Here is a 25,125-nt window from a genome sequence, read left to right on the forward strand (position 1 = left end):
ATATATAGAAAACTACAAAAAAGCAGTTCATAGACAGATTTCTACAAAAGGTGTGAAGAATAATGTTGTACAAAAAGTGTTTTTTTTTTTTTTTTGATTAAATCATGCAAACTTAATGATATTTTTATGTTTTACCCTTCCTGGACGCAGCCTCTTTCTGGAGTTTTCTGAGTTTTTACAGAGATTTGAGGATGTCTAGCATTCTCTTGGCATCGGCTTGTTTCTTTCTGACCTCTGAGACACTCTCCTGAACAACAGCAAGACATTTAGATCAGACACTGCTGGACATTTAAATGAATACTCTCAACTGCATTTGAGAGTATGCACTCTCAAACTATAGTATATACTTTCTCTCTCTCTAAAATATATACCATAATTAGTAATATACGGTTTGTGCATGGTTAACAAAGCAGTGATGTCCAATTTGTGAAAAAACATCTTCTACAGGAAAGTTCATTAAGAGACTTTTGTTTGCTAAAATGATATCAAACCTATATCTGATTATAAACCAATATTCACAAAAACATGTCTGATTTTAAATGTAAAGATGTTTACATTAAAAAATGGCAACATCTGTACAAAGTGTGAAATTATTTAAAATTCATAATATATTTAATTTTCTCTTAACTGAAACATTTTTTTAAAAGAACACTAACTCAAATAAATTATTTAAAAATATTTTATACAATATCTAAATTAAATTAAATATATGAAAAATACAGTATGATTCTTATTAACATTAACAATTATAAAATGTTATTATACATTTAAATAATATGGTATGTTATTAATATATTATAATAAATATGTGTGTGTGTGTGTATATATAATAACTAACTTCAAAATCATAATATATTACTTAATTATAAGCTGCATAATATTAGTATAGGGAATATACTGATGGAGATATTTAAATAATACAGTACAATATTATATATTAGTATACCATGTAGCTAATATAGAATAATATGATCAAAATTGTATCATAAAATGTTATATGTGTGTGTGTGTGTGTGTATATACACACACACACACACACATATATATATATATATATATATATTCAATAATTACAATAATGATATAGTATAATATTAATTCATGTTTATAAATATATTTTATGGGACATTATAATAAATGTATGATTGGGACATTAAAGTATAATTGGGTAAAGTGTTCAATAGGGGAAAGTTACACAGGTTTGAAACAACGTGATCTTTCTCCAATTGTCATTGCCGTGTTCCTTAAAATACAACAAAGATCTACATTGCTCAGTGAGAATATTTACATTTTATTCCTGCATACATTTGTTTTGTACATATATGCTTTGACTTGAATGGTGAGGTTTAAAAGCATACATGGCTTGCACTTAATCAGAGTATATCCTGTAACAAACAGCGCAATTCAAAATAAAAATAATCTATTTCTGTGAGGCGATTTAAAATGAATTACACCAGGAGATGCACAACTTTTTCAAAGAGACCAAAGTTACTAGTGTACAATTTGTTTTAATCTGGCCAATACAAATAAATCCTCCATCACTGGGCCACTTTGTGAATAACAGTAGAAATCAAGACAACACATTGATACAATTCAATACAATTCCAGCCAGTTACTGATTTTCTTGACCCTTATCCTAATGCAAATAGCAGCTTGAGTGTACTAGAAAAAAAATGAGATTTAAAAATCCCATAGCATTGATTGAAGGAAAAGAAAAAAGAAAAAAGCCAGCTCATTCAGAGGCCTAATTCAATTAAACACACCTTAATAAAATACATATTCAGATGGGGTACTGATTATAATACACGTGGTTCAGCTACAAAAACTGATTTACCATGGGCATATTGGGATATTTTATGAAAGTAATCTGCTATAGTTTTATAAGGTACTCTATTTATATCGATATAACCAGTACATGACCAGTGCGAAACAATGTGTAATTTTATTCCAAGCATGGCAAAGAGAGACACAGGGAATCTGAAGTCAAACATACATTGGTACAAGCCCTCTTCACTTTCTGTTTGGTGTCCAATCAAATGGTTCATAAAATCACTTACAAGATCAAGTTAATAAGAATAAAATAAAATTCTCTTTACATTTCATATACGGTTCACAATCTCTTTATGAGGAAAGTGTCAGGGGAGAATTTGGTTGACTTTAATTTCACATTTCTCTAAGCGAGAGTAGATTTGGGATATTTTCAAGGAATAAGACGTAGTACTAAAGTGAGTAACAAGTCATGACAAGCATAGTGAGAAATGGACCCTTAGGAGAACCGAGGAGGCAAACAATCAACTAAAGAAAAGTCTTGACTATAAACCGGGTTTTTGTAGTTTTTAGTTCTTAGCGGCATCAGCCTGTCTTGTCCAGTTTTCCTCCTCGATTCCAGAGTCGTACTCCTCCTCAGAAGAGACTTTAGCTGCCGCTCTGAGAGGAAAGAACAGCAGTACAGTCAATGGGACTAATTAAAATCACCACAAAGTGCCATTAATCGAATGAGGCAGTGCATTCAAAGTGACAGCAATGTGTGCTGGTTTACTTATCAGGTTGTACATAATAACATCAGTTTAAGAAGTTTTTATTGAACCCAGAATGAGAAAACATTATTTGTTTCCATAAAAATAAATTATACTGAGCAGATAAAGATTTTTTTCTTGTTTTGAATAATATTTATTGAATTATAAGTATTACTTATTATAAGTATTTATTATTTTTGATAAAAAGAAATTCATTGCAGGGTGTATTACAGTTCAAATAAATATATAAAAGAATAAAAAGATGATGGTACCTTTGTAATAAATTATTCAAATGCATGACAAACCTACATATATTTTAACTTTTTATTCGATTTTTCCTTAAATTTCTCACTCTCAGCAAATTCAGTCATTTAAAAAAAATAACGTCAGGCATAAAAAGAGTCCATAGTTCCATCTGTCAAAAAAGACTGTAAACTTTATTGCAGACACCCAAGATGATAAAATAACAAACAAGGTCATGTCAGCTCTCACCTTATGTACTGTGGTTGTGCTTTTCCTTTAACTACTTCCTTGTTCACTTCCACGGCCACGATATCTGAATGTGGCACCTCAAACATGGGATCTAGCAGCAGTTTTTCCTGTTGGGAAACAGTGGCAGCTTATGACCTCACAAGAGCACACGTCATTATACCAGCATGCCTTGAGGAAGTGTAAACGTCACAAAACAAACAAAACAGCATTCTCTTACCATTATGGATCTCAGCCCACGTGCTCCGGTTTTACGCTCCAGAGCCAGCCTGGCAATCGCTCTCAGGGCATCAGGTGTCATGTTGAGATCACACTAATACAAAACAAAGATATTCAGAAACACTTCATGATTCACTTTTTTTTTATCTTTTGCATTACATTATACCATCTCATTGACACTCAAAGTGCGGTACACAGAGGAATCACTGAATTAAATTAATGTTGAACACTTTTAAATAGTTTGCAAGGTGGCTAAATATTGCCTGTGTTTTCAAGTACTGTTCATTTTTTACTTTACCTTTTAGTACAGTTTTTATTTAACTTTTAGGTACAGTTCATTTTAATTGAATCATTTTAGTTTTTTATTGACCTGTATGTAAGGACAGTGCAGTGGTAATGTTCAAACTGTATTTACAATCTTTAAAGCGGCTGACAATAATAAATATTCTTATTAAGAATAAAACTGCCTTGTTTTTGCCTACTATGCTACTGTATTTTAATGTTACTCATTATGGTGGTACTTGGTGTAAACCGTTTGAGAACTACTGTACTATACTATATAGTGTGTAGATATTTACTAAATTATAAGCACTATAATCCATCTGATTAATAATCTAGAAAAAAATATATATAAATGTGATATTAATTTAAACACTAAAATATAACAACAGTGATTAAAATTTAATAAGACAGGTTAGGGTTAGGTGCAGTGTTGATTTAGTACAGTATTACTGATGTATTTTTGTAGTTATAATTCCATTTCAATTTTAAAGTTTTTTATGATTTTTTTTTTTTAATGTTTTTTACTATTTTTTTAATGTATCTATTTTTTTTTTTTTTAAATACATTTTTATTTCAGCTTTAGTTTTAGTACTTCTTACACTAAAAGTAAATGAGACATGAAGCCTTGGCAACTAGTTGAAATAAATTACATTTTTAAACCTTTATTTCCAGTACAGAAATTTTTTTTCTTTATGGTTTTAGTGTAGTTTTTATTTTAGTTACAATACTTTAGGTACAATATTTTAGGTACAATAATAACTCTGCACCCAGGAAATAATTATGACTACAGTGATAGGCACAGGACTTCATTGTTGTTTGTATATTAGGCACCAACCTTGTCCATGCTGAAGAGAGCCTGATACTGAGGCACAACAGCATTGCGTGGCTCTGTGAGGATCCGTACCAGTGTCTCCTCATCCAGACTGTGCAGTGGAACCACAACAGGAAGACGGCCCACAAACTCAGGAATCATGCCGAACTCAATGAGGTCTCTTGCCTCCACGTGTTTCAGAAGCCGGTCCTTCTCCTCGATCTCAGCCACTGCGTCCACCTCTCCACCCGTGGTGTTAGCCAGGTCAGCTGCTGCTGCCGCTCGTCGACCTTTCCCCATATTAGACGGTGTTCCAAACCCAAGGTACTACAAATAGAATATGAAGGCAACAATTAGATTACATAAACATCATTTTCAGTCATGAAAACTCTTCTTAGACACCAACATTAATTAACTGAGAAGATCTCGCATCACTGTGTGATTAAGTTATTACTCATCCTGTTATTACTCACCTTCTCATTCTTTCTCCTGCTGATGATACGATCAAGGCCATTAAACGCTCCAGATGCTACAAACAGGATGTTGGTGGTGTCAACTTGGACCGTTTCACCTCTCAGCTTCCTTGAGTTCTTTTCAGGAACATTAACAATAGTGCCTTCCAGTAGCTTCAGTAAACCCTATTAAAAACAATGAAGCACGTGTCAGTCATCACCACAATGTCTTTACAAATCTGAATTCACAAATCGTTATTTTGACAAAAATATTTTAGAAGCTGCGTTTTATTGAAGCTTGCTAAAGCCACGATAAAATCTAACAACAACAACTAAATAAAGCATAAACACTGCAAATAATGCTTTTCAAGCAAAGATTTTTTTCTTGTTTCCAGCCAAAATATCTAAAAGTTATTAAATCAAGAAGGATCTTCTAGAATAAAAATTGTTGTCTTGTTTTCATAAAAAAAGGCAAACTTAAGTGAGTTTTTGATTGAAATAAGACAATCTAAGCTTGAAAAGCATTTTTGAAAAGAATAGGAATTCCTATTACACATAAAATTATATATATATATATATATATATATATATATATATATATATATATATATACATACATACATGTATATATATACAGTACAGACCAAAAGTTTGGACACACCTTCTCATTAAAAGAGTTTTCTTTATTTTCATGACTATGAAAATTGTAGAGTCACACTGAAGGCATCAAGGGCTATTTGACCAAAAAGGAGAGTGATGGGGTGCTGCGCCAGATGACCTGGCCTCCACAGTCACCGGACCTAAACCCAATCGAGATGGTTTAGGGGTGAGCTGGACCGCAGACAGAAGACAAAAGGGCCAACAAGTGCTAAGCATCTCTCGGGGAACTCCTTCAAGACTGTTGGAAGACCATTTCAGGTGACTACCTCTTGAAGCTCATCAAGAGAATGCCAAGTGTGTGCAAAGCAGTAATCAAAGCAAAAGGTGGCTACTTTGAAGAACCTACAATATGACATATTTTCAGTTGTTTCACACTTTTTTGTTATGTATATAATTCCACATGTGTTAATTCATAGTTTTGATGCCTTCAGTGTGAATCTACAATTTTCATAGTCATGAAAATAAAGAAAACTGTTTGAATGAGAAGGTGTGTCCAAACGTTTGGTCTGTACTGTATATATATATGCGCATACATATATACAGTCGTGGCCAAAAGTTTTGAGAATTACATAAATATTGGAAATTGGAAAAGTTGCTGCTTAAGTTTTTATAATAGCAATTTGCATATACTCCAGAATGTTATGAAGAGTGATCAGATGAATTGCATAGTCCTTCTTTGCCATGAAAATGAACTTAATCCCAAAAATCCCATTGCTGTCATTAAAGGACCTACTGAGATCATTTCAGTAATCGTCTTGTTAACTCAGGTGAGAATGTTGACGAGCACAAGGCTGGAGATCATTATGTCAGGCTGATTGGGTTAGAATGGCAGACTTGACATGTTAAAAGGAGGGTGATGCTTGAAATCATTGTTCTTCCATTGTTAACCATGGTGACCTGCAAAGAAACGCGTGCAGCCATCATTGCGTTGCATAAAAATGGCTTCACAGGCAAGGATATTGTGGCTACTAAGATTGCACCTAAATCAACAATTTATAGGATCATCAAGAACTTCAAGGAAAGAGGTTCAATTCTTGTTAAGAAGGCTTCAGTGCGTTTAAGAAAGTCCAGCATGCGCCAGGATCGTCTCCTAAAGAGGATTCAGCTGCGGGATCGGAGTGCCACCAGTGCAGAGCTTGCTCAGGAATGGCAGCAGGCAGGTGTGAGCGCATCTGCACGCACAGTGAGGCCAAGACTTTTGGAAGATGGCCTGATGTCAAGAAGGGCAGCAAAGAAGCCACTTCTCTCCAAAAAAAACATCAGCGACAGATTGATCTTCTGCAGAAAGTATAGTGAATGGACTGCTGAGGACTGGGGCAAAGTCATATTCTCCGATGAAGCCCCTTTCCGATTGTTTGGGGCATCTGGAAAAAGGCTTGTCCGGGGAAGAAAAGGTGAGTGCTACCATCAGTCCTGTGTCATGCCAACAGTAAAGCATCCTGACACCATTCATGTGTGGGGTTGCTTCTCATCCAAGGGAGTGGGCTCACTCACAATTCTGCCCAAAAACACAGCCATGAATAAAGAATGGTACCAAAACACCCTCAAACAGCAACTTCTTCCAACTATCCAACAACAGTTTGGTGAAGAACAATGCATTTTCCAGCACGTTGCCATAAGGCAAAAGTGATAACTAAGTGGCTCGGGGACCAGAATGTTGAAATTTTGGGTCCATGGCCTGGAAACTCCCCAGATCTTAATCCCATTGAGAACTGGTGGTCAATCCTCAAGAGGCGGGTGGACAAACACTAATTCTGACAAACTCCAAGAATTGATTATGAAAGAATGGGTTGCTATCAGTCAGGATTTGGCCCAGAAGTTGATTGAGAGCATGCCCAGTCGAATTGCAGAGGTCCTGAAAAAGAAGGGCCAACACTACAAATACTGACTCTTTGCATAAATGTCATGTAATTGTCGATAAAAGCCTTTGAAACATATGAAGTGCTTGTAATTATATTTCAGTACATCACTGAAACAAAGATCTAAAAGAAGTTTAGCAGCAAACATTTTGAAAACTAATATTTATGTAATTCTCAAAACATTTGGCCAAGACTGTATACACACACACACACACACACACAAACATATACATATATATACAGTACAGACCAAAAGTTTGGAAAAATTACTATTTTTAATGTTTTTGAAAGAAGTTTCTTCTGCTCATCAAGCCTGCATTTATTTGATCAAAAATACAGAAAAAATATTGTGAAATATTAATACAACTTAAAATAATAGTTTTCTATTTGAATATACTTTTAAAAAATAATTTATTCCTGTGATGTGAAGCTGAATTTTCAGCATCATTACTCCAGCCTTCAGTGTCACATATAACATCCAGTCTATCACATGATCATTTAGAAATCATTCTAATATTCTGATTTATTATGATTGTTGGAAACAGTTCTGCTGTCTAATATATTTGATGAATAAAAGGTTAAAAAGAACTGCATTTATTCAAAATATTTTTTTTTTCTAATAATATATATTCTAATAATATATTTTCTTTACTATCACTTTATCAATTTAACACATCCTTGCTGAATAAAAGTATTGATTTTATTTAAAAAAAAAAGAAAGAAAAAAAAAATTACTGACCCCAGATTACTGACCTATAGTGTATATTGTTATTACAAAATATTTATATTTTAAAAACATAGCTTTTTTTTTTTTTTTTTTTTTTACTTTTTATTCATCAAAGTATCCTAAAAAAGTATCACATGTTCTGAAAAAATATTAAGCAGCAGAACTGTTTCCAACTTTGATAATGAATCATCATATTAGAATGATTTCTAAAGGATCATGTGATAATGATCCTAAAAATTCAGCTTTGCATCACAGAAATACATGATAATTTAAAATATAATACATTTAAAAACATTTATTTCAAATTGTAATAATATATCACAATATTACATTTTTTTCTGTATTTTTGATCAAATAAATGCAGGCTTGATGAGCAGAAGAAACTTCTTTCAAAAACATTAAAAATAGTAATGTTTCCAAACTTTTGGTCTGTACTGTACATATACATACATATACATACACACACATATATACAAATATAAATTGTGAGATAAAAAATAGCATTACATTTTTATTTCATGGTAGAAACAAAAAGTAATAATAAATTCACTCATTGAAGTGAGATTCCAAGAGTAACAGACTGTTTTTCTGTTAATCTTTAACAGCCATGTGAGCATTCGTGTGATTTAGGACAAAGTTCAGCTGAATATCACTGACATATCTGAAGTGTGTGACCTAGGACATGGAATCTGGTTCATTTGTAATGACCAACCTGCTGCACTCCCTCTCCTCCCACGTCCCTTAGCTGATGGATCCCAGGAACGCTCCCTATCTTGTCTACTTCGTCCAAAAACACGATACCTGAAACAATTTCAACATCCAAATCAGAGTTGAATTGAACAAACTCTTGGACTACATGGTCTGTGGTTAAACGTCACAGGAAGTGTTACCTTGTTGAGCTTTCTCGATCACATAGTTGGCGTCCTGCAGTAGCTTTGCGATGACTGACTCAATGTCCTCTCCCACGTATCCTGCCTGAGTGAGGGTGGTGCAGTCACAGATCGCAAAGGGAACATCCAGGCATTTGGCCAGCGTTTGGGCCAGAAGTGTTTTCCCTGTAGTACAGATTAGGTATGTTTTAGGGCTGGTGTATGTTTTAATGTGCATCTGGTCAGTAAAGCCGGTTCCCTAATCAGCTGTAAATTCCATCAGGTGCGTGATTTCACATAGAGCAGCTGTTACTACACAGAGCCGTTGTTAACTGAGAAGATGCGCAGATAAACGCTGAAAATGAACGTGGATTTGCGCATCTTCTCAGTTAACAACGGCTCTGTGTAGTAACAGCTGCTCTATGTGAAATCACGCACCTGATGGAATTTACCGCTGATTAGAGAACCGGCTTTACTGACGAGATGCGCATAACGATCGGCACAGCCCTAGTATGTTTCTAGTTGTTCATATTAGCACAAGACAGAATTTTTAGACTGCTTTTATTCAATACATTACCATGTACTTTTTGAAATGTTTTTAAAAGAAGCCTCTTAATTCTAACCAAGGCTGTGTTTATTTGATCAAAACAGTAAAACAGTGACATTGTAAAATATTGTTACAATTAAAAAAAATTACTGAAGCTGAATCTTCAGCATCATTACTCCAGTCTTCATCACATTATCCTTCAGAAATCATTCTGATATTCTGATTTGCTGATTTGAATAGAAAGTTCAAAAGAACAACATCTATTAGAATTTGAAATCTTTTGTTATATTCTACATGTAATTACTGTCACTTTTGATCAACTTAATGCGTCTTAGCTGAATAAAAGTACTAACTTTTACAACTGTCATAATGTACACAACACTGAAAGTGTGTTTCTGTCTCACCTGAGCCGGTGGGGCCCAGCAGCACTATGTTGCTCTTCTCTAGTTTGATGTCAGTGTGTGTGGAGTCCAGCACTTCTCCTCCTCTCTTCTCTGCAGGTGCCTGCTGGTTTAGTTGCTGCTGCATGGAGGCGCCCAGAGCGTTTCCATGAGGACTGATCCCTGCGATCTGCAGCAGCTCTGGACAAATCACATAAAGCAAAAACAAACATAAAAACCAAAAATTATTACTTTTTGGAGCTGAAATGACTTTTGACTTTCAGGGAATTTTCATTATGTACATAATAATTCAGTACTTTGAACAAACATTTTTTATGTCTTACATAATTAGTCCAGTTTACATAAGACCTATAAAATGAATGTTCCACAGATATAAACTCCTCACTCATTACATTAATGTTAATGCACTAACTGTGGCAATCTATAACAAGACATTCAAAAACCGTTTGTGAAACCATCTTTACAATACAAAGGTGTATAATATTTAAGATAAATTCAATATAAATTTACACAGGCAAAATTAATAGCCAACTTTCTCAATCAAACTGAGGGATGAGCTGAAAGTATTTTTTGTTGTATATGACAGCATATATGATGTCGAATCAGATTAGTATTAATTAGACATTAGAACCGAACATTTCTTTAAGAGTCAATTTGTTAAAAAATATTACGCAAATCATAAAATCAATTCAAATTAAAATAAAAAAATTAATCAAATTACTAATTTAGAAAAACCAATATTACTAATACTAAAAAAAAAAAGTTAAATATACATACATATATATATATATATATATGTATATATATATAAACTAATGACAAACTCACATTAAAAAAAAATATCTAAAAATAAAAGCTAGCAAGAAGAAAGTACATATTTTGGCACTGTAGTCATCTGTTATTTTAAGATTGCTCATATGATGCTGGTAAGGTCAAATTGTAAGGTCAATAGTGTGCACAGCTGCACTATTCACAGGATCTAAAGGGATTTCCTGTGACAAAAACTTCTGAAAGTTGCATATGTGACACATGAGCATGAACCAGCAGCTAAATCAGGTCACTAGGGAACTCTCCTTCTCTGCTTATCTGATCAAAACAAACCAGCATTGTTTCTAATCCATGCACGGTCACTTACGTCAATATGCATAAATATAACACATCAACAGTGACAAAGGTTAAAGGAAATGGAAAAACTAACTACGTGTTTTTTGGCACACCCAACCAAAATCAAAGCAAATTAAAACATCACAGAACAGATTAGTTTAGAAAAATAAATGGCTTAAATGACACAGACAATAATGCAGATTATGGGTGTTGACATACACTTACTTGTAAACCTGTATTCATCCTCCCGTCGTCTTAGCTCTAGCTCTACGGAGAAAGGAGGACAGTTACGACGAAATCACTATCAACTCTCACACAACAAGAAACTCATTTCCTAATTCAAGAAGGTACACAATGGAAACCTGTCATGGAAGGCTTGTCCTTTATTTCAAACATGACAAAAAAAAAAAAAAAAAAAATTTAAAGGAAAAGCTCATCCAAAAACTAAAAATGACTCACCCTTATGTCATCCAAGATGAACTAAAGATGAGTTTGTTTATTCATCACAACAGAAATTTAGCATTTTATCACTTGTTCACCAGTGGATCCTCTGCAGTGAATGGGTGCCGTCAGAATGAGAGTTCAAACAGCTGATAAAAACATCACAATAATCCACACCACTCCAGTCCATCAGTTAATGTCTTGTGAAGCTAAATGGTGTATGTAATAACAAATCTAAATCTAAGGATGTTATGTGTATCTGTGTGATTTATTTATTTTTGAGTCCGTAGGTGGCGTTGTGGGAGGATTTCTTATGCGAGAATTATGTGACGTCATCGGGGATACCGGATAAAAGGCTCCGAGACAGCAATGGCGGTGCTCTCTTTCTCTCCGTTGCTCCGCTTCCCATTCACCAGCGTCTCTCATCGCCTCTTGGAGGCGGTTTTGTTTGTTTTATGTTAAGGTTGGGTTTAACGTATAAAGTTGTGTTTTGATATTTGGTATATTTCTTACTTTTCAGTTGCGGGTAGTGTATGCATTTATTTATTAGTTCACATTTGCTTATTTAGTAAGAACTGAGTGAGGGAAGCAGATGTCCGGAAGACTCACCTGTTCTTATTTTTCGGTAGTCAGGTAAGAACTTTATTCCGAGAACAGGTGTAGTTAGGGGACTGTTTTCTTAGTTTCCCTACCCGTGAACTGATTGTTCTCTTTATCATCCATTAGATTGTTTTTCTTTCTTATAAATATTATTTGTGAATGTTTGATTTGAATTCTGTTAATTAAATAGAGACGTCTTGGAACTCGCATCAGGGGTTGTGATTCTTTCTTTTTATATGTTCGGCCTGTGTCCTTAGAATTCACGAGCCTTGAAATGGTAATGGGCCGTAACAAAGGCGTTTTGACATTAAGCCACTACTTCAGGCCAAAACTCGTGTCCATAATCCATAATAATGCTTTCAGACAGTGTGACATTATGAACATCTTGATGATGGGTTTGCTTCTTACAAACATGCAGCTTTTCACTTTAGAAGACATTCATTTGATGGAGTGGAGTCATGTGGATTACATTTGGATTATCGTTATGTTTTTAGTTGAACGGATTGCAGTTGATCTGTTTAATCCATACGGACTAAGCCCTGGGGTTCGGCACGCATGTGATCTGCGGATGAATTGCAAAATGTAACCATAATAGAGTGAAAGTTTACCATTTGTGCGTTTTTAAACATACAAGTGATTTTAAACCATTCCAGTGAAGGAAAAGGCAAAAGGGAATTTGATTAGTTACTTGCACGCTGTTTTCAGACTGTGTGTGAACACCTTTGTGTTTGAACAGATAAATATACACATAAAATTATGACAAAAAAAATAGATCTCCACAATCATTCTGGTAAATGTAGTCGCTTATGTCTTAAGTAAACAACAACAGCTGAGAAAGAAATCAGATGTGTATCTTTATATTGAATCCATGCATCAGGGGTCTCATGTATAAACATTGCGTATGCACAAATTGGGCATAGAGATGTGCGAACGCTGTTTTAAACTCTTTTCATTAGGTTTCATTTCAATATACACATTTACATTAAATATTCCACTCTCATTAATGGAGATAACACACACTCAGAAGCTAAACCAAAATGACATGAATTTAGACATTTGTAGTGGATTCGCTTGATCACTTTTCTTGTGGCATGCTACGTTTTAATGACAGCAAGGAGTGCTCTAATAATTCATATTTAAACCAAACTGCAGATCTCATGTAATGAGAACTTTTTTTTTTATTTTTTTTTAGCAAGAACAATGATCAATCATGAGCACTTACTTCAATATAATAGCGGCCCATTGTCAGGACTAATGAAACAGCTTGCCGTATAAACGCAGTTGCACGGAGGTGTTGATGTTGTGTGAAGGCATCTCCACATTATGGAAAATACCACTGTAGGCGTATTTGAAGAATACAGCTTGAAAAGAAAATGTAAGATTTTCTTTTCTTTTTAAAAATACTTTGTCAGTGACATGCCGAATCAGACAATTGTATTTACACTGCAATATAGGCTTGTCTGTTTCCACTAAAAATAGCTAAAAGATGTTCACCTTTTTAGAAAAACTGATACATTTAATTTTATTTGACTTAAAGGGACAGCAGCCTATAAATAACAGCTGCTGTTATAAATGCTAATAATAATAAAAAAGCTGACAAAGATGAATATATATTTAATTTAAAATTGAACACTATGCAATGTTATTTTACACTTAATTATTAAATTTCTGTACTAAATTATTATTATTATTATATTTAAGTTCTAAATGGAAAGCTAAATTACACTGATATATTTTTTATTTTCTTGTTGATCTGAAAAACGACCCGATCCGTGGCTCAAAAACCATAAATGTGATCCGAATGTGAGATTTATGATCCATTGAACAACTAGATGTTTTTATCAGCTGTTTGGATTCTCATTCTGACAGCACCCATTCACTGCAGAGGATCCATTGGTGAGCAAATGATGAAATGCTACATTTCTCCAGATCTGTTCCGATGAAGAAAACAAAAACTCATCTACATCTTGAATGGCCTGATGTTGAGTTAATTTACAGCAAATTTAAATTTTTGTGTGAATTATTCTTTTAAAAGTGGGATATGAGATTATTCTCATATTTAGGTTTAGGGATTTGAACAAACTACTAAAACTTTGATATGTAACGGAATAGCACACTTCAGCGAACATTACATATATTTTTTAAAAAGCTGGATTCGTTTTAATTTTAATCTTCAAAGCACAAAAACCTGTGTGTTTTACCAAAGAGTCACATCTCCGTTTTTAGCTTTCAACTGATAGAGTGAAACCTGAGGGCACCAAGTATAATTTGTATCCTGGAACAGATTTATTTCTTAATTGCTATGAATTACATAAGAACCATTGAATGAAAACCACCTGTTCCTACCTGCTATGTGTATTCAACACACATCCACAATCTCTGCAAGTACAAACCTCGAGGAGTGAAGGAGGCCTGTTTCTCCACCTCCACCTGCTGCTGCCTGGAGCCTGCCGGCATGTTGTTGTAGATGCGTTTATAATGATTGTACACGGCCACCGATAGAACCTTCTTAGCATGATCCTGACCCACAACATACTTATCAAGATAAGAATAGATCTGCGAGAAAACAAAAACAGAGACATTACACACAAAGATGGGAACCACCAATTAACGTTGTGTGTTACATTGCTTTAAAATCTCAAAGTTAAAAGAATGTTTACCTTTTTAGGTGGCGGAGGGGGTTTCTGCTGGAAAGCCAACTTGACAGCTTCTGCAGCAGACTCTGGGTCTTTACTCAAACTCTTCTTAGTGTCCGTTTCTGAAAGCACCACAAAAAAGTGGTGGCATTTTTCACATTTCACAAAGCGAGTTGATGCTGCAAAAGAGAAATAACATCTTTCTCAGTGTTGTTTTTCTAAGATATGCATGATTAATCGAATTAAAACCATAATCACAACATTGCGTAGTGAGATTATCAAATCTCAATGGCCGAATTTAATTAAAATATAGGTTACATGTTTTATATTGAACCGAGGTACTCAAGCAGCTCATGATCCAGTGTTTTCAGTGTCTTAAAGTCTACAAAAACTCACCTCTGCATCTGTTTTGAGTTTAGGATGCTTATAATGTTTATTTGGGAATGCAACATGCACAAATCATGTTATATTAAAACTGTAATTTCAGTTGTACTGTAAAATAAAATTATAATTACATTTTTTAATACAATTTATTATTTCACAGTGAAATACTATAGCAGTAATTTTTTGGTTACATTTTAATAATCTTTTTTTATTTCGCAGTATTTTAAAGTAAAACTTTGACATTACAGTTCTGCTTTTATAGACCTATGCATATAGCATTCCCTATTATTATTATCATTATTATTATTTCAAACAACTACAAACAAGTCCGCAAACCAGAAGATTTGAAAGAAAGTCGGAAAACAAGAAAAAAATAAAATTGCAGTTTAAATCAATCTCAGTCTTTACTTTTAACTAGGCAACTTTTAAACCATGTTACTAATTAAAGCACCAGCAGTTGAATAAGCAACTTGTTGTGTATGATTTATTTTTAGCATTGAACAGTTAGTTCAGTGAACACTCTGGCCTGCTTAAACATTCACAAGGCCAAAAGAAACCGTAATCCTTCGGAAACAAGGTCAGTATCACAAAGAAAACACATAAAATAAATAAATAATAATAATGACCTTGAGAAATCCAGTAATACAGCAATCAGCAGACATTTTTTGAAAAATGAATAAAATAAAATAAAATGCAATGATAATAAAATAAAAAAATAAACCAAAAAATAAAAGTAAAACCTTATATGAAATTAAGTACTCACAAACAAATGTCTCTACGTGTGTGCAAGGATCTCCACATTTGGGGCATCTCAGCTGACTTCCCCCTTTGCCCGAATTACTAGAGCTGGTTCTTTTTCCACTTCCTTCACCAACTGATTTCTTAAAAGGAAACAAAAGTATAAAAAACACACAATTTCCAGGAAGAGAAAGAGTTGGCAAAAAAAACACTGGCAAAATAATTACTTCCTTCTCAGACCCTTGTTGTTAGAGAACAAGAAGTGTATGACATGTAACACCGCATATTTGTCATCTTACCTTTCCACCATCTCCATCTTTCATCCCATCTTTTGAAGCATAATACACAGTTGTCTCAGAGAACGACCTCACGGGGACGTGGCGCCCCAGACGAACCTCAAGAGTCCCTGGGCGGCTCAGTGACAGTAACTGGATTCTGGAGCTGGATATCCCTGTGTCATAAACACAAACATCACTCACAATAACAATAATGGTATGAAGCCATATTGTTTGAAGAGCGTCTGGCAACAAAATTCACACTTTACTGGAACACATATCCAAGCCATAAGATAAATAATGTTTCTAATGTGTCTACATGAGTCTTGATAAACCAAGTCATTTATTTTCCTTTTATGAATCGTGAAAGAAATAATTTTAATAATTTTAAATAATCACCACGCCAAACTAACTACATACATACATACATACTAATGACATACAATAAACAACTGAATAAATTCATAAGAATAATAGGTTATGGTTTTAATAATCTTATTATATAAACAATGCGCATGTGTACTGCAGTAGAAACGATAGTTGACAAATGTCCAGTTATTAAAATTTTTCCTTAAAATGCGTTTTTCTAATTGAAAGCTAATTTGTATTATATATATATATATATTAATGTATAATAGTAACTTACATCATAGTTTGTTTATATATTTAGCGCACTAGCAGCAGCGCTAGCCAAACTAAGCAACATACAAACATCAATATTTTTCAAAATATGACTTTCTTCTTACCTTTATGTGCTGAATTTATGACTTTTCTCGCTGCTAAAGCACACGTACACGACATGTTTGAGTGTTGTTGTTGTTTGTTTGACGAACTGAATCTGTTGAATTTGAGGAGCGCTTGAAGGTTAGCGCTAGCAGAGAGCTAACGTTAACGCACTGTAAGCCATTCAACACAGGCCCGGCGATAATAAATGACTTAAACTCAATCTGTGAATTAAATAGCAATCAATCACATTACTAAACGAAATACGTTATTTTGAGAGCTGCTGTAGGCAGCTGAACTAAACCCACACTGCTGTCTGCGCAAATACACTGATACGAGTAAACAACTGATGACACTTTTGAGTCACTGAATCATTCTGACCGAGAATCATCGGAGTCAGCGAATCAATCTCCAAAGATTCAAAGAATCATTGTGTTCAATTAATCGGTCAACCAATGAATCACTTGCGTTTCCGAATTAATTTAGTAGTGAATCAAATGAATCGATACAGTACTAAAGCCTGTGAGTCGGATAGTAGTGAGTTTTCTACAATATGCGGAAACAAAAAGTCCATCACCACAGCTACAATACAACAACTAACATTACTCCCTTGTATTATTACACACGGTCATAAAACTGCACAGAGTGTACAGAGAAAAGTACAAAATGTGCGTTTGAGTGTCAATACACTTTTTTAAAATACTTTTTATTGTTCATTACAGATAAATTACAAAATAAACACCCTGAAAAAAAACTTTGCAGTATACATAGGACACCTAACTAACTTACGGTGCCCCTAAAATGACATGATTTACTCATAATATATAACTCATATCTCATTACATACAAAACACAGTGAAACACTTATAAAGGAGTTGTGAATATATAAATTAGTCGTCAACCATTCTGTCATTCATTTCCTTTTTTTCGTTCCACAGAAGAAAGAAAGTCATACGGGTTTGCAACAACAAGAGTGTGAGTCTTTTTAGATTTTTTTTTTTTTTTTTTGTAAGTTTTTTTTTTAAGGTGAACTGTTTCTTTAAAGCTCTGCTTTGATCTCACTGCGCATGCGCAAAGTTCGCGGGTGCTGATTGGCTGGTGTGCTTGTTGGCTGCGGAAGCTGCTGTCATGTGATTCAACGAACAGCTACAATGTTTTTCAAATCTTTGGATTAAAGTCAGTAAAACGTGATTTATTTCACAAATAAGCACGGTAACATTTAACGTTATTCATCTATTGCTCGAAATAGTCTCCAGATGTACGCTGTTATGAAGCGTAAACAAACGCCAGTTTTGTAGAGGCAGATGTTGTGTTTTTGAGCATGTAAAACAGTCTTACGTTGGTTTTTCATTTGTTTAAACGGTTATTTCAGAGAAACCGTCAATTAATTATTTGATGTACTGGCAGAAACTGTGTTTGTGCGTTCGCCTGTCGCATTTGCTCACGAGATCATTTTGTAGTCTAGTCACATGTTTTTCTATGGTGAAATACTTTACATGAAAAGGGTGTAAAACCAATGACACAGTAGTTCCTATTCTTTTCATCTAGTGGATCGTGTCAGTTATTCTGTGAAACATACTGTACACGTATTTAACCTCATCTTTCATTTGCATTTCAGCAATGGAGGAGATAAGAGTATCTCCTGACTATAACTGGTTCAGAAGCGCCGTGCCTCTGAAAAGAGTAAGTTCATCTAGCTTTCTATCGGTAACAATTTCATATAGGGACCAATTTTCACTATTAACTAGTTGCTTATTAGCATCCCTGTTATTTACATATCGGCTGTTTATTCTTATATTATGCAGGACCATATTCTACAAGTACATTTGTGGTGTAAAACAATGCATAATTGTCATTTGCCATTGTTAATTGTCTTTTTTTTTAAGTATAGTTAAAATGAAATGAATTAGAACTGCCATAAATGTAAATTAGAATAATATATGTATATTATAAGGCTGATGTAGTACAACTGTGAGACGTCTTGCCTGTGCATCTTCTGTAGATAATCGTGGATGATGATGACAGTAAAGTCTGGTCGTTGTATGACGCCGGGCCGAAAAGCATCAGGTGTCCCATCATCTTCCTCCCACCTGTGAGCGGCACAGCAGAGGTTTTCTTCCAACAGGTCCTGGCTCTCTCCGGATGGGGCTACCGCGTAATCTCCGTACGTTTTCACATCAGATACAGATAGACCTGCTGGATATGTTAACAACTGAAAGCGTTATTCAGTTGCTTTCCATTTCAAAAATGCCATTTTGCATAACTAACATATCCTTTTGCTTCATGTCATTTTGCTTTTTCCTGATTTATTTCCTGAAATTTCCGTATGCAGCTCCAATATCCTGTCTATTGGGATCTGCTGGAATTTTGTGATGGATTTAGGAAGCTGTTAGACAACTTACAACTGGACAAGGTATGGTGTATTGACTGTTTTATGTACCGTATTTTTCGGATTATAAGTCGCACCTAAGTATAGTTCCCATCAGTCCAAATAAGTCATGACGAGTAAAAAAAACATATATAAGTCACACTGGACTATAAATCGTATTTATTTAGAACCAAGAACCAAGAGAAAACGTTACCGTCTACAGCCGCGAGAGGGCGCTCTATGTTTTCAGGGAGAGGCAACAGGAGCACTGAGCAGCATAGAGCGCCCTCTCGCGGCTGTAGACGGTAATGTTTTCTCTTGTTTCATGTCAAATTAATTTTAATAAATAAGTCGAACCTGACTATAAATCGCAGGACCATCCAAACTGTGATTTCACATAGAGCAGCGTTTATTTGCGCATCTTCTCAGTTAACAACGGCTCTGTGTAGTAACAGTTGCTCTATGTGAAATCACGCACCTGAGGGAATTTACCGCTGTTTAGAGAACCGGCTTTACTGACGAGATGCGCATAACGATCGGCCGATCGTGATCGGAGCAGCCCTAGGAATTATAGTCCGGAAAATACGGTATACAAGATGAGAAATGGGTCTCTTTCACAAACTATTCTTCGTTTTCGGTCTGCCTAGGTGCATTTGTTTGGTGCCTCTCTGGGAGGATTCCTGGCTCAGAAATTTGCTGAAGTCACGCATAAATCTCCCAGAGTTCATTCTCTGATCCTGTGCAACTCATTTAGTGACACATCGATCTTCAACCAGACTTGGACAGCAAACAGGTTATATACTGGATACTTTTACAGTAATAACATCTCCATCATTGTGGGTTTTTCTCATGTATAATGTTTATTTTCTAGTTTCTGGTTGATGCCTGCTTTCATGCTCAAAAAGATTGTGCTTGGTAACTTTGCCAAAGGACCTGTGGACCCAAAAATGGTAGATGCAATTGACTTTATGGTTGATAGAGTGAGTATTTCTACTGTACTGACTTTACAGTGTTGATATAATTCATGTAATGCTACAATATTTGACCTACAAAAAAACAATTACAAATCATACATTCAGAGCATTTATCATACATCATACATATAATACATTTAATATGAACATGAAATGTATAAAAATACATGCAAACTTTCATTGTACTGAAATAGTTATGTGGAAACTGCACATAAATCAAACCACGTTTAGTGCTTATTCTGGATAGATGTAGTTAGTAATAGATCTCATACTGATGTGCGAAGGGAATTTGTCTCACTCTTTGCTCATTTATCAACAAAGCACGCTCTGTTTGTTTGTGCTCCAGCTGGAAAGCCTGAACCAGAGTGAACTGGCCTCTCGACTCACGCTGAACTGCCAAAACTCCTATGTGGAGCCTCACAAGATAAAGGATATTGCCGTCACTATAATGGATGTAGGTCTTTTTTATACACTCATTTCTCTTTGTCTTTATCGTTATAGTTGTGCTGTGGACTCTGCTATTCTTTAATATTGAGAGAGATTTTTAGAACTATATTGTTATCTTTATCTTCCTTGGTGTGAACGGGCCTCTATTTTAAACTTTGTATAAAATGTTGTGATTCTTGAACTGAAACACTCTACATAAGTTACGGAAATAAGATGTAAGTTTAACATTTTAAAAACATTTTGCACATATTTTCACTTAGGTTTTTGATCAGAGTGCCCTGTCACATGAGGCAAAGGAAGAAATGTATAAGCTGTACCCCAATGCTAGAAGAGCTCACCTCAAAACAGGAGGAAACTTCCCGTATCTGTGCAGAAGTGCAGAAGTCAACCTGTACATACAAGTGAGTTTCAAGTCGTTGAAAGGAATATTTCAACCAAAAATGTAAAAACTGTCATTATTTACTTACCCTCATGATATTCCGACCTCAAATAACGCACTTTCTTCTGTGGAACATGTATATGAAGAACATTTTACATGCAAATTTTCCTGCAATTAAAGTAATAGAAAGCTTTAAAAGTTAAAAAAGCACCAAGTAGAAGTAGTCAAACTTCAGTCTGAATCTTAGCCATATGATAGATTTTTGCGAGAAACAGTAATTTTTAAAAAATCTTCAGTTCTTTCGATTCACAACTCCATAATCAGATTGCAATAGTTAATGAGTTTTTGGAGAAAGATTCTCAGTGAATAAAGACGACATGTTTTGAAGATCCCGTTTTTCGTGTTTTTTTGAAGCTTTGATTGTGTTTACAGTGTGCAATATAACGTGTTTTGCGTGTAAAAAAACACAGTATTTTTCACACAATTCACCTATCTGTATACCGCTGTTTTCACTGTCATAAAAACGGGCTGATGACTTCCATGTTCTATAAAGTCCCTCCTTCAGAAATACGTAACGAGTTCTGATTGGGCCAGCGGTTCCTGTGTTGTGATTCGACAGCAGCTGAGCACAGGCTGCCCTCCTGGTAACACGATTGGACTAGTTTTGAGAAGCAAGTGGGCAGGAGCGTGTGCTGAAGATGTACTTATAATCACAGGAGCGTTTTTACTGACGAGATGCACATGAAAATCGCATTCAATTTATTTGCACAGCCCTAACATCTAGTTAACAAAGCTAAACAGCGTTGCCCTTTGTGTAATAAGTTACAGAAACTGTTAAACACACCAACTTAAATAATAAAATACACTTACCGGTTGTGGTCCATAAACAACGCCTTCTCCAGACAAAGAGGGAACTGCTCCATCTTTCAGGAATAATCTTTGTGCGAATCCGGCATTAAACTGATTGAGATTGAGGAAGCTCGCTGTCCTCAGCAAAATGTGCTGCAGATAGTTTTACATGTGGATTATAATTTTCGGGAACCGAGTTAAACATAAATTGTAACCATTAATCTCCAAGTACAGCGTCCCTGGGAAGCCCAAACAAAGGTGACTGGACTCTGAGATGAAAATAACAGCGTTTCGACGACATGGTGACAAACACAAACGCAGCTCTTCCTCTTCTCCATCGGAGCGCAACAAGACCACGCCCCCTTTTTGTGTATTCATGTGGGCAGAGGTTAGTCAAAAATTTGTTTTAGTGATGTCATTACTGCAGGAACTAGAGGGATGTAGTCCAAACGGGTCGTTTTTTGTAGGCGAATTCTGTTAAATAAAATATCTCGCTTGGCATTGAACTTTGAGCTTTATAATTTTACAGATATTATTTTTACTCTAACAACAACATTACACACTAACTAAAGTTTAAAACATGGGATCACGAAGAACGGGACCTTTAAAGACATAAGGACCAGTTTTCTGTTACTAAAGCTTGCATTTTCAGTGAATAGTGATTAAAAAAGTGCAATCATGTGAATTTTTTCATTTTTTTTTTTTTTAAAGGTCCCCTTCTTCGTGATCCCATGTTTTAAACTTTAGTTCGTGTGTAATGTTGTTGTTGTTAGAGTATAAATAATATCTGTAAAATTATAAAGCTCAAAGTTCAATGCCAAGCGAGATATTTTATTTAACAGAATTCGCCTACAAAAAACGACCCGTTTGGACTACATCCCTCTAGTTCCTGCGGTAATGACGTCACTAAAACATTTTTTTGACAAACCTCCATCCACATGAATACACAAAAAGGGGGCGTGGTCTTGTTGCGCTCCGACGGAGAAAAGGAAGAGTTGCGTTTGAAGCGTGTGTTTGTCGCCATGTCATCGAAACGCTGTTATTTTCATCTCAGAGTCCAGTCACCTTTGTTTGGGCTTCCCATGGATGCTGTACTTGGAGATTAATGGTTACAATTTATGTTTAACTCGGTTCCCGAAAATTATAATCCACATGTAAAACTATCTGCAGCTTATTTTGCTGAGGACAATTTGCTCAATCTCAATCAGTTTTAATGCCGGATTCGCACAAAGATTATTCTTGAAAGATGGAGCAGTTCCCTCTATGTCTGGAGAAGGCGTTGTTTATGGACCACAATCGGTAAGTGTATTTTATTATTTAAGTTGGTGCGTTTAACAGTTTCTGTAACTTATTACACAAAGGGCAACGCTGTTTAGCTTTGTTAACTAGATGTTAGGGCTGTGCAAAAAAATTGAATGCGATTTTCATGTGCATCTCGTCAGTAAAAACGCTCCTGTGATTATAAGTACATCTCCAGCACACGCTCCTGCCCACTTGCTTCTCAAAACTAGTCCAATCGTGTTACCAGGAGGGAAGCGCGCACTCAGCTGCTGTCGAATCACAACACAGGAACCGCTGGCCCAATCAGAACTCGTTACGTATTTCTGAAGGAGGGACTTTATAGAACAAGGAAGTCATCAGCCCATTTTTATGACAGTGAAAACAGCAGTATACAGATAGGTGAATTGTGTGAAAAATAGTTTTTTTTTTTTTTTTTTTTACACGTGAAACATGAACACGTTATATTGCACACTGTAAACACAAAGCTTCAAAAAAGCGCGAAAAAAGGGACCTTTAAGGCTTAACTTGCATTGTTACTCTGTAGATACACCTGCGTCAGTTTCATGGGACACGGTACGCCTCTATCAGTCCAGAGATGGTCAGTGCAGAGGAGCTGGAAGTGCAGAGGACAAATCTGAGCAACAACAGTGAGAGTGACAAGGAATCGTAGAGAGACCAACAGGCTTCATCCAGGCATCCTCTGAAGGTTGACTAGATGAATCTGGATCTGAAGTGAACCCGTTTAAGAGATCAAGTGCCAGGATTCTGTTTTTCTATGACCTTAAACTCAGTTAAATGTGAATGGATTTTAAAGAGCCTATTTTTACTTAACAATATTTTGATAAGTATTATGACTGTAAATAAGTGAAATTGATTACATGGCAAAAGCGTTTTCATAGAATGCCATATTTTGACCCGGTTGCCTAACACAATATAAAATGCACGCATTTGTTCAATTTAGCACTTTTTACTCCTTGAACTTCATTTTCTGCCTTTTGTACATTGGTGTACATTTTTTGTCATCTACTTGGTTTGTTTGTATGTATGAATGTTGTCGGTGTCATTATGTCTGTTGGAGTCATGCACTGATATAAACCAAAACTGGTTTTAACACCAGATTGTATAAATCTCTTACCTTTTCCAAATGACCTATCAGCAGTCTTTGATTTGGAAACAAATCAAAAAGTGTCATTATTTACTTAAATAAAAGTCCTGTAACCGCAAAAGACAGGTATCGATCATTATTAAAGATTTTACAACAATTTATTACAGGTTCTGCATGTGTTAAACTCTCACCTGCCAATAATGTAAATCAATAACTAAATCATTACCACACAGTTACAACACCTCTATGGCTACACAATAAAAATTATTCACATCTTGTTAAGTGTTAACATAAGAATCAGATTAATGAATTGGGCATTACAAAATTATGGCATGCAAATAAATTCAAGTCTCTACCAGAGCAGACCAGATGATTATTTTATTTTTTAGACATCACCTAAATACAATAGTATATGAATATCATAATCATTCAGTACCATGATATTTTGATCTTGTACCACCACAATTATTTTTGGAAGGGGCCATCACATTAAACTTGTCATGAAACAGAAGTTGCAAAAAACATTACAACAGTATTGTGACGTTTTTCCAACTGTAACATCAGGATCCGAATTGAGGTGGATGTGAATGCCGCTGGCTTAAAGGACGTGTTCACCCAAAAATGTAAATTTGCTCCAAATTTACTCACCCTAAGGCCATCCAAGATGAAGATAAGTTTGTTTCTTCATTGGAACAGATTTGGAGAAATGTAGCATTACCTCACTTTTTCACCAGTGGATCTTCTGCAGTGAATGGGTGCCGTCAAAATGGGAGTCCAAACAGCTATTAAAAACATCACAATAATCCACACCACTCCAGTCTATTGATTAACATCATGAGAAGTGAAAATCTGTGTGTTTGTAATAAACAAATCCATCATGGTGTTTTAACTTTAAATGATTGCTTCTGAATCAGGAAAGAAATATGCACAGACCAAGCACCAATTAGATGTCCAAACAGTCCAAAGCAATTAAAATAAAATATTATGCA

General features: G+C 35.1%; 2 protein-coding genes across 2 annotated transcripts; one reads left to right on the plus strand and one right to left on the minus strand.

Moving 5' to 3' along the window:
- Positions 1–1,271: 1,271 nt before the first annotated feature.
- On the minus strand, positions 1,272–17,113 carry LOC132117729 (ATP-dependent Clp protease ATP-binding subunit clpX-like, mitochondrial). The gene is made up of 14 exons (XM_059527045.1): positions 16,757–17,113; positions 16,035–16,186; positions 15,761–15,878; positions 14,638–14,792; positions 14,371–14,533; positions 11,162–11,203; positions 9,836–10,012; positions 8,906–9,070; positions 8,728–8,816; positions 4,791–4,955; positions 4,342–4,644; positions 3,226–3,318; positions 3,009–3,115; positions 1,272–2,427 (listed from the first exon to the last, which is right to left on the minus strand). The coding sequence occupies exons 1-14, from the start codon at positions 16,809–16,811 to the stop codon at positions 2,337–2,339; spliced, it is 1,875 nt and encodes a 624-aa protein (XP_059383028.1). The 5' UTR covers positions 16,812–17,113; the 3' UTR covers positions 1,272–2,336.
- Positions 17,114–17,785: 672 nt separating this feature from the next.
- Positions 17,786–24,257, plus strand: LOC132117739 (maspardin). Its single transcript, XM_059527055.1, has 9 exons — positions 17,786–17,945; positions 18,352–18,416; positions 18,736–18,897; positions 19,066–19,146; positions 19,749–19,894; positions 19,973–20,081; positions 20,422–20,529; positions 20,783–20,923; positions 23,576–24,257. The coding sequence occupies exons 2-9, from the start codon at positions 18,354–18,356 to the stop codon at positions 23,699–23,701; spliced, it is 936 nt and encodes a 311-aa protein (XP_059383038.1). The 5' UTR covers positions 17,786–17,945; positions 18,352–18,353; the 3' UTR covers positions 23,702–24,257.
- Positions 24,258–25,125: the final 868 nt, after the last annotated feature.

Source organism: Carassius carassius, chromosome 3, assembly GCF_963082965.1.
Source record: "Carassius carassius chromosome 3, fCarCar2.1, whole genome shotgun sequence".
Lineage (NCBI taxonomy): Eukaryota > Metazoa > Chordata > Actinopteri > Cypriniformes > Cyprinidae > Carassius > Carassius carassius.

Excerpts from the sequence above, each read along its gene's own strand:
- LOC132117729 (XM_059527045.1), bottom strand. The coding sequence starts at position 16,811 with ATGTCGTGTACGTGTGCTTTAGCAGCGAGAAAAGTCATAAATTCAGCA. Across the intron at positions 14,534-14,637 it reads CCCCTCCGCCACCTAAAAAG|ATCTATTCTTATCTTGATAA; the intron begins GTAAACATTCTT and ends GTTTTCTCGCAG. Across the intron at positions 4,645-4,790 it reads GCAGGAGAAAGAATGAGAAG|TACCTTGGGTTTGGAACACC; the intron begins GTGAGTAATAAC and ends TTCTATTTGTAG.
- LOC132117739 (XM_059527055.1), top strand. The coding sequence starts at position 18,354 with ATGGAGGAGATAAGAGTATCTCCTGACTATAACTGGTTCAGAAGCGCC. Across the intron at positions 19,895-19,972 it reads CAGACTTGGACAGCAAACAG|TTTCTGGTTGATGCCTGCTT; the intron begins GTTATATACTGG and ends TTTATTTTCTAG. Across the intron at positions 20,082-20,421 it reads TTGACTTTATGGTTGATAGA|CTGGAAAGCCTGAACCAGAG; the intron begins GTGAGTATTTCT and ends TTTGTGCTCCAG.